At 45.4% G+C, this 16,964-nt stretch overlaps 1 protein-coding gene across 8 annotated transcripts in view; it reads left to right on the top strand.

Moving 5' to 3' along the window:
* The window catches only part of SAMD11 (sterile alpha motif domain containing 11), a 135,782-nt gene extending 119,461 nt beyond the window's left edge, over positions 1-16,321 (top strand). For 7 of the 8 annotated variants that reach the window (XM_044281810.1, XM_044281811.1, XM_044281809.1 and 4 more), the window contains 6 exons: positions 5,501-5,616; positions 6,479-6,557; positions 6,883-7,586; positions 11,525-11,649; positions 13,006-13,116; positions 14,911-16,321. In XM_044281810.1, coding sequence (XP_044137745.1) covers positions 5,501-5,616; positions 6,479-6,557; positions 6,883-7,586; positions 11,525-11,649; positions 13,006-13,116; positions 14,911-15,147 — 1,372 coding nt within the window. In that variant the 3' untranslated portion in view covers positions 15,148-16,321. The remainder of the gene's footprint in view (positions 1-5,500; positions 5,617-6,478; positions 6,558-6,882; positions 7,587-11,524; positions 11,650-13,005; positions 13,117-14,910) is intronic. The other variant, XR_006387921.1, reaches the window with a different exon arrangement.
* Positions 16,322-16,964: the final 643 nt, after the last annotated feature.

Genomic DNA, 16,964 nt, shown 5'->3' with positions numbered 1-16,964 from the left:
GAGAGGGATGTATCACTGCATATGTAAGCTGATCTATCATTCAGGGTTCAGGAACAGCAGGATTCCAACCCCTAATCATAAGTTTAATATAGCCAGCGTCACCTAGATTTCCCAGAAACAGAAGAGACTTGTCGTGCAATAACATTACCAAGATGAACTAGAACGCTGCCCCCAAAGGTCAGCGAGAGTACTTCAATAATAGAAATTGCTATGTGAGAGATCCTGTCCTTGTATTAAAATAAGGCTAAAATGTTTTTTTTTTTTTTTAAGGTTTGGCTATCCAAAGCTCTCTAGTGACAGTACAGGGTTAAAAAAACAAGGGCAGTGGCTCATTTTAACGGTATAACGTGTAACCCTGTAATGACTTTACCTATTGATTATTTGAAGCCCATTAGCGCTTATTGTTAAAGAAAAGTCAATACTTTTAAAGCCTTGTGAACCATTTGTCTCCTGTTAAAGGACATATCAAATTTAGCAGCGTGCAGCGCAAATCCCTTAATGCCGTGCACGGCTGTAGGAGCGGAAAGCAGAGAAACAGACACAGGATCCGAGGGCTGGATATCAGCCGCTCCAGTGCCAGAACCAAATCCGGTATCTAGCCCCTGGATTCTTAGGCTGATCTGCCCCTTGTGCTGAGACCTATTTCACACTCCCGCATTCAACAGAAATGTCAGCCTCAGTGAAACGCGTATCTGCCTCAGATTACTAGGTGTAAGCTGGAAACCGCCAACACGTCACACTGTTCTGCGGTCTATAAAGGGGTAAACTCCAAGCCTGTTTATAGTCTTCCTAGTTTATTACAAGGTATTGTTCCCACTTCAGGTTCATTGACTGAGATGTTTACAATGCGAAAAAGTCCAGAAGATGTCTACTAACTAAAAGGTAGTATAAACATCTTGGCAGCCATTTTGAACCAAAGTTGAACCAGTAGTCAGCCATTGGCCTTTGAGATGGCAGAGTTGATACGCAGGTTCAGACTGGCCCACCAGAGTACCACGAAATCTCCAGTGGGCCCAAACTCAGATTATAATAAAACAGGGTCCTTCAGGCCCTATATATACCTCTGGGAGGCCCAAAGGACTTTAGTCCAACACTGATGATATGTAGCCCTTCATTGGCGTGCTGTCTCCAATACATACTAAATTGTAGACCAGATCCCCATGTGGAAGGAGATCACCCCTGGGATGTGCACCCCAAAAAGCCTTCTGGACGAGTTCTGTGGCCACTACTTTGCCTTACCTAATAATGCGGTTACTATGGGGTCTATGGGACCCACCATTTCCATGCAGTCTCTGCATGCATTGCTACAAGCGTGTGGGGATTTAAGGAGCAAGGGTGTGTTGGTATGCGTACATCAATCAATGTATAGTGGTTGGGCTAGCGAGGAGGCCCATTGTAAGTTTTCTGTGGTTGCCCCTTATTGTCCCCCACCATTCACAGAGAGACATGTATAAACAATATGGCTGTCAATTTACCCCCCTCTGTGCCATAACCTAGCTTTTCCGCTCTCTGGAATCCCCTGCCTCCATATCCGTCCCAATCCCGTGGGATCTCCTTTGTTTCCACCCACATTCAGGTATAATGAAGCAATGGCCGAATAGGATTTTTTTAACAGTTTGACAGGTGAGGTCAACGGAGGGACATTTATTTACTGGTGATATAGGGGAAGCACTCATTAATAACGGAGTCTGATGCGGTAATATCTGCATTAATTACATTCCGTATTATATAGTCCTTGGTTGTAAAGCGGATATTATGAGTCACCATTAGTCAGTGACTGACAGAGGGGGTGGCGTGCCCTCCACAATTATGGAAATAGCGGTAAGTATTTAAACACCGCTGCACTCAGCATTCGCCGCCCCCTCCCCAGGGGTCCATCAGGAGTGTTTCTATGACAACAGTGCACATGGACGAGGGCAGGCTATACCCATTAATGCCTTTTGGCTGTGGGCCTGTATGTATGAGGTGTCTTGAGTATGCAAGAGAGACCTGTGCAGAGAGCGGTGGGGTCATCCATTCACCTCTGTATATTGCTATTCCACATGCCCCTGCGCGGAATGTGAGAGATTTACAACATAAGTGGTTCAGTCTCCTCCGCCATGGCGGAAGTGTGATCAATCGATGCCTTTTGTTCCATCTGATAGCAATAATGAGGTCTAGGGTGGTAAGGCCAGTCATAGATATTAGTGGAAAGTCTTCAGGCCCAAGGACAGCTATTCCAATGATTTTGTTCACTCGTCTCCCCAAGGATATCAGAACAGCTGAAGTTCGCCAAAAACTTATGGTTCCGGAAAACTGGGTGACAACTAAGCAACCATTTCAGCTGCTACTGTGGTTGTGACATAGCTTTCCTTGGTTCCTGACAACCCTAAACTGTTGTCTCCCTCCATGGCTATATCCATGCATCTCCTATACTGCGGCCGCCTGTCGGAGGCTAGTAGTAGACCCCAAGCCGAATCGTAGGGGCCCTACGTGTGCTGTTACTGAAGCACCATTGACATGAATCCATTTAAAGGGAATTACAGCTCATATTTGTTTCTATTCCGCTCAGTGACTACACTTTCCATAGCTTGGTGGAGAACCAGTAACCTATATAATGTGTACGAACATATACCTGATAATGATGAAATGACAGTATGGCTGCCCGCACATGCGATGCTTTGTGATTGTACATCCCATGCTAACGGATTTTCTGCCGCATTGGTAGGAGTGGTAGGCGGAATATCATCAATCACGAATACAGTGTAGCATGCAGAGATGAGCAGGCATTGAAATGGTTAAACACTGCCTGATTTCCCACATTGCATCCTATATGAAAGCCGCCTCACGTCTGGCAGCCTCGTCTCCCCATGATTACAGCTAATTACATCGACCGGACACCTCCTCGCCCCCGCCATGCAGCTTTAATTGACCGTTATTCATCTGCAGGCTGTCCGGGTGGCAGAGCACTTGGCAGCCCAGCGACAGAGGCCTCGGCTAATTGTCGGGCCTGGGGGATTAGGCCAGGTGATTACACACTTCACGGTGTAATTACATAAGCATCGCTTGGCTGCTGCCCCGGCTCGGAGCCGAAGGTCACTTTCTGCGTTACCTGAGATTAATTGGAGCTGCCAGTAGAGTGCGAGGAGCTGGCGGAGCGCTGATACGATTAGCAGGACGTTTCAGCAGCGAGGAATCGATGGCCGCTCTTCCCAGACAACGCGAGCAGTGCAATTAGTTTAGTGCTGAGTGAGGGGCGCACTGGGGGGAGGTAATAATATGTGGGGGCATGTCGGAGAAAATAGGCTGGGGTCAGCTGCAGCACGCACAAGGATGGAAATGTGGGAATATTCAGTACATTGTATGGAGTGGCAACCAAATTGTAATGCTGACATTTTCCTGTTAATGTATTCCCTGGCTCCCCTCACTATGGGTCTACGGATATGTTAAATGCTGTGTTTTCTTGGACTGCATGGACACAACCGTATTTTCTCTCCGAGTATTATGGAGCCATAAGATGGCACCTGTAAAAGTCTTTGGGCCCTACTATACCTCTGTGTGACTGAATGTATATGGAGACATATGTGTATATTGCCCTGATTTTACTAAAAAGTTGGCGGGCATGGGCTTATCAGACAGACTGATTTAGAATTGGGGAGAAATCCTTATCTGTTCCTGCCTTAATATATTTGGTTTTATAAAGTTACTAGGCCAATACCATCTCAATTCGGTGGAGATTATCTGGATGATTATTTGGGAGGGTATGCAATTGATCCCCATTGACTACAGTGAGATCTGACGGGAATCCGTCCGCTTTCCGGCATAAACACCAGATTTCGGTCGAACGAATAATGGGTGGATCCCATTGTAGTCAATGGGGATCTGGTGGCGCGGATCCCTATCTGGTATGTTGGATACAGTAAACTCCGGCAGTCTGTGCCAGAATTCACATCGCATATGTGAATGTAGCCTTAGATGGTGTTTGCCATAAAGGCTCCCAGACACATTCAACTATTGTTGTCCAAACTTTTATTTCTCTCTAGATAAGCACCAGAGGTGTCCGGCAGCAGCTTTCTAATCTTTCCCCATACACACTAGCATATATGTGTATGGGGAGTCAGCAGAGATAGCTATTGGCCAAGCAAGCGTTTGTCAGACAGCTTTTGAAGGCATACAGGCACCTTAAAGGGGTTTTCCTATCCTCCGTATCTGATCAGTGGTGGTCCAACTCCCGCACCTCCACCAATCAGCTGTTTGAAGAGACTGCGGCGCTCCAGGTAGTGCATGCTGCCTCCTCACAGCTTACTGTACATTGTATAGTGGATATGCTTGGTATGGCAGCTCAGGCACTTTCATTTGAATGGGCCCGAGCTGCGCATAGACCATGTGACCGATGAACATGACGTCAATGGATTAGGAAGTGGCCACAGTGCTTACCAGAAACAAGGGGCCGCTCATACAGATGATTGGTGGGGGTACCGGGAGTCATACCCCACCGCTCAGATATTGACGACCTATCCTGAGGAAAAGTCATCAATATTCTACTCCCGGAAAACCCCCTTAAGCTGACAGCATTTACAGCGTCCCTCCTTCCCCCATGAAATTGGCCTTTTTGATCATTTTGTCACATGGCTAACATCATTGATGGGAACTGTGAGGAAAAGTAAGAAGGGGAACAGGCCCATTGGAGTGATGAGAGGATGGAGACGTTACTTGATACCCAAGTCTAAAGGGACCAGTTATTGTGCGCGTTTTTAATTGCGGTGTGTGGTATTTCAAGGAGAGAAGTCGAGAAGAGAGGACAGAAACGTAGAGGAACAGCTCTTTGAATTGGGTCCCCTCCAAGATTAGAGAGGTTAATCTTAATGATGGTGGGTGGTGAGAGACCCATCTATCTCTGGCAGCTCAGAGTCATTAATGTTTTATTGCCTTATTACATTGCCAATGAGACTGTGTCGCCATGCCATCGCACTCCTGTCTCAGTGTGAATTATGGGAGTAGTACCCAGATGTTGGAATAAGCTGCTCAGCTGTAAGAAATGTTTGGCTACTGATGTATTGCTAATGTTTGAGCCCTCCTGGCACCATCAGTCTCTGCCATCTTCTGAATTTTAATATAATACCTCGAGCGCCATGAGGGGGTAACTTTTTACTGAACTCTGCTCCTCTGCAGAAAATCATACAAAATCGCCCTGTTCTGTGTATACGGTTTATAAACTCTACCACAAGAAAATGACTTCCATTAAATTCGCGATTTACTGACAAAATAATTACAGTTATTACTTTCCAGTTATAATTGATATTGATGTTACCGTCAGCCTTGATTATGGAAAGACAAATACTTGATTCCATTTACTGTTATAATGGTCGTGTGTTTCGCTGATATCAGTTTATTAATGGCTCGTAATGGTGTGAAAATATCACTTTTTCTTGCCTTGGCTGTATTCATGATGTATAAATATATCACTATAGCAATTTAAAGTATACCTTTTCATAAGAATGTACTTTTAATTACTTTTTAGGGAGCTATCTCACCCGCCTCCACTGTTGTCACCACAAAATGCCCCTCACATTGCCTTGGGGCCCCACCTGAGACCACCTTTCCTTGGGGTGCCCTCCTCCTTGTGTCAGAGTCCAGGTATGTAAACATTAATAGTTGTATGTTGCTAGTTTTAGGCTATAACCCAGATTTCTCCATTTGTCTGGTCCTAGTGGAGGAAGCACATATTCATGGACTTCTCCTACAAAGCAACCCTCCAAGAAAACAAATTCACATTTACTGGAGAATGAACAGAGCACTTACCTCCTTTTCATCTTTTCCAGTTCCAAGGCCTTTCTTCTGCCATACAAGATGGTCATATAGTTTCTAAGACTTCTTGGGCCATATTGTTAGTCCAAGACATTTCCTGCTTGTCCAGCTCTGCTCTTGGTTTGGTCCGGCCAAAAGTCGCATATTTGACGGAAAGTGGCTGGATTACTGCCGGATCCCATTACAGTGAATGGGGATCCGGCAATGCACGGTGGTATCCAGCCATGCCAGACACTGGGAACTCTGGCAGTCTGTTCCTCTGTCGGAACAAACTGCCGGAGTTCACAGCACAGATATGAACCCAGCCTTAGTGTTCTGTTTGTTCCCCCGTTTGGGCTCATGCACACAACCATATGCCCTCCGTACGGTCTGTGAGCGGGCCATATGTCCCGGAGCGGCATACATATGATGTTATGAGTGCGGGACAATAGCCCCGCGGGCGGCCCAATGCGCACAGCATCATAGTAATCTATGATGCTGTACGCTCCCGTGCGCACGATGTATGCCGCTCCGGGACATATGGCCCACTCACCCATCGTATGTCTCGGATGGCATACGGTTGTGTGCATGAGCCCTTACTGTGAATTTGTGTGTCTTGAACCAGTGGTATGTACAATGTACAGATATATCTTGAGAGAAGACAAGTTGATGTTGACCATATGCTTTACTATATACATTTTTATTTGTGCAGGTTATGGTTTCTTGCAACCAGCCCAAGCTGAAATGTTTGCAAGACAGCAGGAAATTCTACGGAAGCAGAACTTGGCCAGGTGAATATAGTATTTCCTTCTATGCTCAGGATCCTAAACCTAAAAGTACTTTATATATCCACAGAGAAATGCCTTAGTTCCTTGATGCGCCTAAATAATAACAGGCTGCCCCATATCTCCCTGTTTTTGGCCATTATTTTAGCTCAAAGAAAGCATTACATAACTCTTGCTGTGACCATGTGCACCGCGCAAGGCATTGCCAAAAAGCATTGGATGGAAACCTCATCTAATCATGTCATATATAACATGTAAACATTTGACCTACAAAGATGGTTTAACTTTACAACAACTTTTTAATTTAGTTTCTTAATTTTTTTTCCCAAAGACTTGAAATGTCTGCAGAAATTATACGCCAGAAGGAGCTGGAGAATCTACACAGACAGCGACTGCTAGCTGGTGATCCACTGACGCTTCACCCGGGTTTACCTCCTGACCACCCTGCATTGCGCAACATGCATGAGCTCCCCGAGGGTCACCCATTAAGAGAGGAACTTTCCAGAAGGAATGCCATGCTTGTCTTAAGACACAACAACACCCCATTACTCTCTCTGAATCATCATGGGGGCCATAGTGTGCCTCCTCCCAAGGAGTCCCAGACTGGTAGGAGGACCAGTCGAAAGTCTGCTCATCACCGGATGGAGCCTCAAGGAAACCACAGTGAAACAAAGGAACTCTTGGATCAACGTGTAAGGGAGGGGGCATCTGATGGAAATGATGAGGAGATGAAAGATTCAGAGAGCGAAGCAGAGGAGAAGACAGACAGTCTAAGGGGTGAGCGTGGTGCCTCCTCCTCATCCCATGAACTGCAAGAGGGTAAAGATCCTCTCAAAGGAGCAGAGTCTCTAAAAGAGTCAAATGACTCTCACACCCACCAAAGCCTGTCATGTGTTCCATCAGAGTCACCTACTAATCTTTTGGGACCAGGAATCAACAAAGGAGATGCAAAATATTTGCCCTCCAGCTCAGTGCCTCCACCTCAGCCATTTCCTTTTGGTTTCCCCTATGCTGTCAACCCTTATTTCCACACAGGTAGGTTATTTCATGTATTGTCAGCTTTACATTGCTGTTTTTTGGTACTATTGTTTCCTTGAATAGAACTTCTACATAAAGCATATTCTAAAGGAAGAGTAAAGCTGTCATTACATGGTGCTCATTGGAATCCACTAAATGTCCATGTAATGCACAGACATACTGGACCCTCCAGGGACCTGAAGAGGGACCCTCCTTTATAAGATCAGAATTCATTAGTATATTTTAAAATGGATTTTCAAAACTAAACAAACTCTTTCAATATACCATATGAAATTATTAAAGGTCATGACGTCAACCCATGTCTATATGCCCTGTCTATAGGATAGTCCTCCACTAAAGGCCTCCTTTTTTGAGCCAGAACGCTGTAGGGATGGCTCCAGTTCTGGTGGGCTCAAGCTGTCCTTGTATTACATGGACAGTCATTCATCTGAATGGCCTCCATGTAATAATACATTTACACTGCAGTGACCACTGTGAGGGAATTGCCTGGCTGGTCTGCAGCTTCCTCTTCAAAACCAGCCATCTGCTGCAGGTGACGGCAGCTGATTCCCCATGGGCAACATTTTGAATGGGTTGCAATCTGATAAGACAACCCCTTTAAGATGGATAAAGGAAAATGTGACAGTAATTGTACAAGGCACAGATCAGATTTTGGACACGTGTGGGCACACGTTATATCTGTGGAGTGCAGAGGAGTGAGTAGCTCCTGGACACCTGTGGTGCCGCTCATCTGTTAAGAATGGATGGCTGGAAAGTAGTGCCAATGATCTCACACACACTGGAAAAAAGGAATCTAAAACATATGTAGAGCAGTGAACGAGTTAATTGCTGTACGCAGTAAGGCGATTGACAGGTGTATGGGGACCCCGTATTCCCTCCACCTTTTCTCCCCCCTCAGTCTGTCCAGGCTCACGCCGCCTGTAATTGAGTGAGACAGCTGTGCCGGGACTGGATTTAGCAATATTGATTTTGCAATACATTAGGAGAATGGAATTCCTATCACTGTTCCAAAGGCTTCCTGTTAATGCAACACCTCCCCCCTCGCCGGTCCTCAGCGCGCCAGCCGCCCGGCTCCAGCATCTTTCACTATAGAGGTGCCAAAGAAGATCTGCGCTCATTCTTCATGGGGTAATAGTGACCCTCTGGTTTGGAGCCTCTTAATAATTTCTTATAATTCATATGTATAACATATAAAGTCATCACATAAATCAATCACCTTTCAGTGGCGGCATTTCCCATATTGACCTATAAGAAATACATTAATAATATGCTATCCTGTTACAGCACAAGTCCTTCAGTGCCTGCTGTAGGGTACTAGATAACATTTAAAGGAGATTTATTTTTCTTACTCTTATGTACTGCAATACAAAGCATTATATAAATTTGTAATGTAGCCTTCATACAGGGTTGTAATGTCTTCTAATAGCCACTAGGAGTGATATTGAATTAACACGTGTATACAATACTGGCCAATGGTATAGCGCCCCTAGTGGCCAGTAGAACAAGAAAATGCAACAGGTATACCAAGCAATGAGACAGTAGTAAATAACATTTGGTGGTTAATACAGGCGTAATCAGTTTATGTGAAATTTCATTTTGTACAGTTATGGCATTATGTTAAGAATGAGATCGATTTTATGTCTCTTCCTGCAGCAGGAAAATTGCTGCTTGGGACTGAACCTTTTTCCTTTTTTAATTTAAATACCTCTTCATAGTATTTCATCAGATCCCCTGCATAGAGGTAAAAGATGGAATTCAACCACCACAGAGGGAGCTAATGAATTTACTGCATAGCATTAATACCTTGAAATGCAATAATAAAGTGGGTTGCAGCCCCTCCTAGTGGTGACTGGAGACAGCTAGAATTTTATATCTACTTTATATATCTATGAACTCATTCACTAATATAGGTCTAGTAGGATCCTGTACACCGGTAGTCCTCTCCTGTGGCTCTCCAATCTGCTGCAACTCATGCCTTGACATCCATGCTGGGAGTAGTAGTCTGCTACAGCTGGAGAGCCATAGGTTGGGGGCCAATGATCTAACATCAGTTTTGATTGAACTGGGTTTAAATTAATTAGTAAGTACACAGGAGGCTCTAGCCACACAAGACAAACACTACAATGCAAGTATTTTTTTTTTTTTTTTTTAGAAATGCTGCAGTCTTTCACGCATTTTGTATGAAAAAGCCAGAAAAGAATTGTTAGTATGAAGGGAGGACTTGTGGTCGTACCCTAAGATGTAGAAATCACAACTATTTTCTTGGAGAATAGGACAGTATTGATACCATAATAGTAGAGTCCCCAGTGCTTGGCCTATATGTATCCCATTCATGTAGCCGGTAGTGTTAATGCATCTGTATAGAGGCTCACTGGTGCAGCATCTCCCAGGATTACAGCGCCAGAGGAGGCCATTTCTGTGCACCAGAGCAATACTCCTTATGATTTCCCCCATCTTCACATGTATATGCTGATAATCCTGAAAGGGTTAAAGGGCAGTCACAGGATGATGGAAGCTGCCAGCTCAGCCAGGATTTTAGAGACCCTGTGAGCCCTATAAATTTGAGGCCAGGGCAGCCTGCGCAGCTGTGCATCCTGTCACTGTGCTGTAATACTCCCCTGACCTCTGCGCTCCATGTGTCTGAGATGTGAGAAGATGGGAGGGGGCTGTTTATCAGTGCCAGCCCTGGCCCCCATCCTGTCTGCCTCTGACTCTCTGTGACCGACCTTGTCTTCCCTCTAGTGTGTGAGATATGGGACTGCCAGCAACCGCCCCCCACCCTCTCATTTCTACCCACACACCCCGGGGACAGCTCAGGAAGCTAAAATCCTTTCTATCGATCCCTGGGCCGGAGTACAATTAACACATCCTGGCATGAGCCGCTCTCACCACAGCCCCTGCCTCCCTCCCCTAACAGTCTGGAGGGGTTATGGACACTGCCTCTTTATAATATTTAATGCCATTATATTCTGCTTTACAATCGGGGAAGCCGTATACAAGTCTGCTTTCGCACAGGAGAAGCAGATTTGTGTACGACTCATTGTGATTTGTGGTTTTGTGTGTAAATTTATTGAATTATCATCACTAAAGGAGTGCGCAAAAGAACCAATAAAATAGTAAATTCACCCATGCCTGTATACATGCGCGCGCACACACACACAGCGATAAAATAACCTTTTCTTAATTTGAAATTTTACCACCCCGTAGTGCAATTTCTAGACCGTAATTGCACTTGTTGAAGCAAGTGCAGGCAATTATAGGCAGGATTGTTAATCTCATCCCAGGCCCAGGTCTCAGAGCAGCTGACAGCTCCGCCGTCTCTTTGCTGCCAGACATAGTGGCAACTCCTGGCCGCCAGGAGCCTAAGGAAGTGGCTAATTGGGAAGTTGTTCCCAGCTCCAGCCATCCACCTCCTTAAGAGATGCGGTTCTTGGAAAGCCAGCGGCAGGGTCTGACCTCAGGCTGTGCGCCGAATAATTGAGCTGAATTTATTTTTGTTCCTCTCCAGACTATTGAAAGCGCGCTGACCTCCCAGTGTCGCACCTTCCCCATCGCATACACTCGCACACATCCTCTTTATCTACCAGGGGCCTTTAGGTCTCTTGCTACAATTTGCACTCTCTTCTCACTTGGAGAGGTCTACCAACAAAGCATTGTGGGAGTGCGGAGTCTGCACCCTGCATGGTGTTGACAGGTCATTAAAGATGGATGTTAGGCTACAGAATATGTTCATCTTGCTGCCTCCTTGTTTTCTTCATGGGATTTTAATGATTAATGCCTCTTTTCCTCTCTACCCTTTTTCCCCCACCTCTGCTTTTCCTCATACAACCTCCTCATCCTTCTTCACCTTGTCCTTCTATCCCCCCCCACCCCACCCCCACCGCCATCCATCACTTTTTGTCTGCTCGTCTTCTACACCCCCTTCCCCTTGTCAGGTGCCATGGGGGGGCTCTTCCTGGATGGAGAGGAGAGTGTGGTGCTGGAGGACCTCAGCAAGTGGACAGTGGAGGACGTCTGCAGCTTTGTAGGCAGTCTGTCTGGCTGTGCTGAATACACACAGGTAATCCATATGACTCCTCTATTGTATATGGCTCCACTCTTCTGTTCACTGTGTTCCCATTCTGCCCTGTCTCATTCTGTGACGCTCTATTCATGCCCTTGTGACTGGCTTCTTGCTGGTATGCCACTTACCCCTCATTAGAGGATGTATCTGGAACTTGAAGCCTTATTGCTCATTAGAGATTAGAGGATGCCCTATACCCGTCCCTTTTACTACCCCCTTCTTTCTGCTCCACCACAGTTTTTTTTTTTTGGGGGGGGGGGGGGGGGGGCCTGACTGAGGGCTGCTGTTTTTTTTTTCTTTCCTTTTCCCCTGTGCTAATCCCCTCATGACATGCTTCATTAAAACCACCTGCACCGTCATCCCCCCCCCCCTCCCTCCCTGCAGCTGGGCCAAAGAGTAAGACAGGCTACAAGTCAGAGTCAAGGAGGAAGCGGAGAGGCGGGGGTCAGGCCGGCAGGGCTTCACATAAGAGCGCTGCCTGTGCATGCAAAAGAGCCTGGATAAGTGTGGGGGGAAAAGACAGATTACATTAGAGATGATAGCAGCCACTGGAAAAAGACTGAGGGCTTAAGAAATGATCTACAGGTGCACCTTCTGCTGCCCCCGAGGTAAACAGCTTGGCCGCCCTTTAGACGTTCTTACATGTAGCAGCTATGTTGAAGGCCCATGGAGGACGTGTACAAGAGAGAGCCGGCTGTTGGTGAATTTGATCATTTATTTGTGCTGTACACTTGAAAACGTTAGATTGTTGGCATCGGCATAAAATTATGGACATCTGAAACACTGTCCCAGACTTGAAATTTTTTAGGTGAAAAAGATTGTACAAGAAGCAGATCAAGGATAACAGCGTGACAAAAGTAAAAAATATTGCTCCCAAGAGATAGCAGACCACCACATGTCCCAACAAGCAGGGTTCACCATCTTCTGTGAATTTATTAAAAACCCCTCACATTACAATTTAACCACTGGCAACTACATGGAAGTAAACACAAGAAAATGTATCAATGAAAAGGATAATTCACAATACATAACAGGAAAATATCTGTTTTCAAAATTTGTATAGACCCGTTGAATGTTTGTCTACTTTCTGCCGCTTCCACCCTTGTGGGTCCCTGTGCCTTGTGCAGGTCCATAGGCTATATCGCTTCCATAGTTATATTCTCCCTGAAGGTGCCAAGGTGGCTGTGCTGGGAGACTGGATTCCATGCCCGTGCTATATGTCTGTGGCTTCTCAGATTTGCCACCTTCCAGCCATGCCACCCTGTCCCTTGGCAGTTGAGCCTATGTGATCAGTTGCAGGAGCAGTTTATTAGGCATCCATTACTTACCAAGAATCATTTCTGCCCTGTCTAGGTTTTCCGGGAGCACTGTATAGATGGGGAGACTTTGCCGCTATTGACTGAGGAGCACTTACTGAATAACATGGGTCTGAAGCTTGGCCCAGCACTAAAGATCAGAGCACAGGTATGTACAGGTGTAGTCCTACTTTTGGTGTACATCCATATGTACTGAAAAGAAACCTGCAGCGGATGTTTTTGCTTGCAGATTTGCTGTGGATTTTGGTAAAGGCTCATGCATCGTTGCCGGTTTTGCAGTCCGCAAAACACGAATACCGACTGTGTGTGTTTTCCGCATTTTGCGGAACTGAACATCTGGGCCATAATAGAACAGTCCTATGGACAAGAATAAGACATATATTTTTGCAAATGTCACGGATCGGACATACACTCTTCCGGCCCCATTGGGTCCGCATCCAATCTTTAAAAAATAAATGCAGATCGGATGTGGACAAAAAATACGTTTGTGTGCATGAGCCCTAAGGGTGAAGTCCACAGCAAAAATCAGTAGAAAGAATTGGCATGCTGTACCACCTTCCCGTTTCTGCGTTGACTTTTCCCACAATTTCATCCTCGTTGCTGCTACTGTAATGCACTGTGGATTCTCCACCTGCAAATCCAGAGTAACATATCTGCTATGTGTGAACTTCTCCCTAATTACATACTCATTGCGTGTGACTGGCAGGGCACGGTGGTCATTGTAGTCCTACAATGGCTGGTATTTATACCACTTTATTATTATTGTAGAATGTATTGGGTCTCTTCAGTGCCACCTGGAGAAGCTGCAGACCGTAGGATACATACACAATATTACAGGATGGCGCTGTGGCCTGCAGGCCTTATAATAAAGTGGTAACTGCAGTTTACAGCTTTCCCTTCAGCCCTGGCTGTTTATGACGGGTGTAATAAAAAGGGTCTTTGGCCAATTGTTCCCTGCGGATCAATTCGTTACAAATGTGCTGCAGTTTAACAGGTCAGGGAGGGGCCTGCATGGGAGGTTTCTCTCCAGGGCCAGATTATTGGATTTCGGGTAGTGTGGGGGGATCACAGATCCAGTGAAGGTTGTATATTTTGGAATGGATGCAGTTTGTGTCAAGAAAGCTTAAACTAATACATTGTGATTCTGTAATTTAGCCAATTCTCATACTAGATCAGAAAATACATAATGCCGGAGCATATGTTCTTAGAACTGAGGGGTGCCTCTGTTATTCCTCCTGGAAATGAATAAATTAACAACCCGTTGTTACCATGTCCCTTGTCTACTGAGTGAGTCCCTACAGACGGTGTCAGCACTGATTGGACTGTGTCCGATTGTATAGGGAGACACCCTGGTTGTCAATGTATTCATAGTCTCCAGGAAGGAACAGTACAGCAGTACTAAGAAAAGATGGGTATGCAAGTACTAACTAAAAGAGACGTGTCAGGAGAGCAGAAAAGACCTTTAAAGGATAGCTCATCAGTCCTATACTGTACAGACACGGAGATCCATCTCTATACAGTATTAAAATGTATGGGCTCCGATGAGCCGGTTAGTTATACGCAAAGTCGCACCTGACTTTGTTTATTAACTTTGGTAGTTTATTTTTAAAGTGGAAAAACACTTTAAAACCAAACTCGGCTTTGGGTCTGACTAGTACTTCTGACTGTGCTTGACAAGGGGCTGTGGTTTAATGGAAAAGTTGTGGACCCAAATTTTGATGCAAAGTAAGCCAAACCAATACGTTGTGTAAAGTTAGGTAAATGTGTCCAAGAGATGCACCACTGGGATACATTGGGACTGTCTGAATTTATATATTAGACAAGATTAGTAAATCTGCCCGTGTGCTGACATATCAGTGATTTATCACATTTTCATTCTCCCAAACATATTCTGTTATCAGGATTGAATGTTGGCTACCTTCTAATGAATTCCCTTTTTCAGGTTGCTAAAAGAATTGGACGAGTCCTCTACATGGCAAGTTTTCCAGTGGCATTCCCCCTGCAGCACCCGAGCCTCCGACCAGACAGAGACCTGACAAGCAATGAAATTAGACCGCCCTCTACTGGCAGTGCTGGATCTCCCTTCCCCAGTGCACTCCTTCCCCCGAGCCGCATCTCACCGAAACACGAGAATGGCAATGCAGCATACTTAAATGAACCTGCTAAATCTCTCTCTTAACCGTGCTCTGTCATATAGCTGGATACATTAACCTCTGCGTTGTGGAAGCCGGAGCTTTGAACCAGAAGGGATACTTTTCTTCTGGGTAGCTGCTATCCCTTCAGCTGCTTGAGAGACTAAATAACTGAGAGGGTTTGCATACAGTGTAAAGAAAAGGGGGGAAAAAAGCAAATAATGGAAAAGCCCTGCACCTTCAACGGGTGAAACAGATAAATATATGTATGTATATATTTTTATTTTCCATTGACACCTTTGTATAGCGATCAAAGAGAGATTGGTGGACGACCATATTCCAGCATTCACTGGAAATTTGCAGAAGATTAAACGAGAGGGACAAGGATAACAAAACTTGGCGGATGGAACAAGTGAGACTGGCACGGTCCTACCCGGCCTCATCTATAACTGCAGCCACAAGGGATACCACCACCAAACAGCAGAATAATAAAGGCAATGAAACATACTGTAAGACTAAACCAAGGATCCTGAAAGGCTTTCGGTTTGTGGGTATTTGTGTGTTTGTCTGCCTCGCCCCGCTTTCCTATGCAGCTCCAGCAACTTAATATTGTACCAAAGAGTAACCGCGCTGCCTTGCTCCTGGCTGGCGTCGGTACATTGCTGGAATTGGGTTCTCTTTTAGTCTCTACTGCACCTTTAGTTTCTAACCCATCCTTGATACCCTGAAATAGATGAGTGTCCCACGCATTCTGCCTTGTTTTACTTCGCTTAAGTGAAGGAGTGGGATAAGGGGGATCGACATATTCTTCATCTGCTTTGGACAATCTTTAATCAGCCCCTTTGGTAGTGAGTCTCCTAATGGACAGCAACAACCTGGCAGGCGATGACTGTCATGGACTCTGGGGTGGGACTGCTGAACTACTGCAAATGGACAGAAATGCCATGTTACCCTCGAGTTCTGTCATGGGCACCCTGTGATACAGGCTGATATGGTACGCACCCATGTGAGGGTTTTTTTTTTTTTTTTAATTTTCGGTTTTGTTTACATGTTTTGGCATCATCTATCCATGCTCATCCACAGATGTTCATTTCTATTGGAATTGTAGATCAGCGGTACAGTTAGCAATTTTTTTTTTTGTTATTAAAACTCCGACCTTAACAGATCACAGAGTATGCTGCATAGCAGCAGATGCAAATAAATGAAAACTTATTCAAGTCACTTGGGTGGTGAGAGTCCTTATACATCACTTTTCAGACTGTTATGTTTTGATGCAGGGGCAGGCTGGGAATTTAAAGTCGCCTCCATGTTGTAGGCAGGTCCCAATTGACAGACGTTGGGGCAACACATGTAGGCAGGAGCAACAGATGTACAAAGTGCCAACAGTACCAGAGTGTAGCACAAATTATGGCCCCTAGCAGAACCAAGTACACAGTGCAGCAGAAAATACTGCTACCCCCCAGTCCTGAGGACAGCGATACAGTTGATTTCAGGGGGGCACCTGCATCCTCCAGCCAGATGCATGAATATCTGATGCTCCCAACATTAATTTATGCTGAGAGCACCAAACTAATAAACAGGATCTGCGTATACACCTGCTCCTGATCACCCGACAAATGAGCTTCTTGATGGTTACGGACTGTAAGGGGACGAATGATCGTATTAACAATTAGTCGCCCCTTTACCGATAATTGCCTCACGTAAACACCACCTAAGGGTTCGGCCACACCATCAGTTTTGGAAATTAAAACCAGGAGTGAATTAAAGGGGTTCTACAGTTTGTTTTAACTGATGATCTGTCCTCTGGATAGATCATCAGCATCTGACCGGCGGGGGTTTGACACTCGGGACCCCTGCTGATCAG

This window comes from Bufo gargarizans, chromosome 2 (genome assembly GCF_014858855.1).
Source record: "Bufo gargarizans isolate SCDJY-AF-19 chromosome 2, ASM1485885v1, whole genome shotgun sequence".
NCBI lineage: Eukaryota > Metazoa > Chordata > Amphibia > Anura > Bufonidae > Bufo > Bufo gargarizans.
This window is presented reverse-complemented; position numbering and strand designations above follow the sequence as displayed.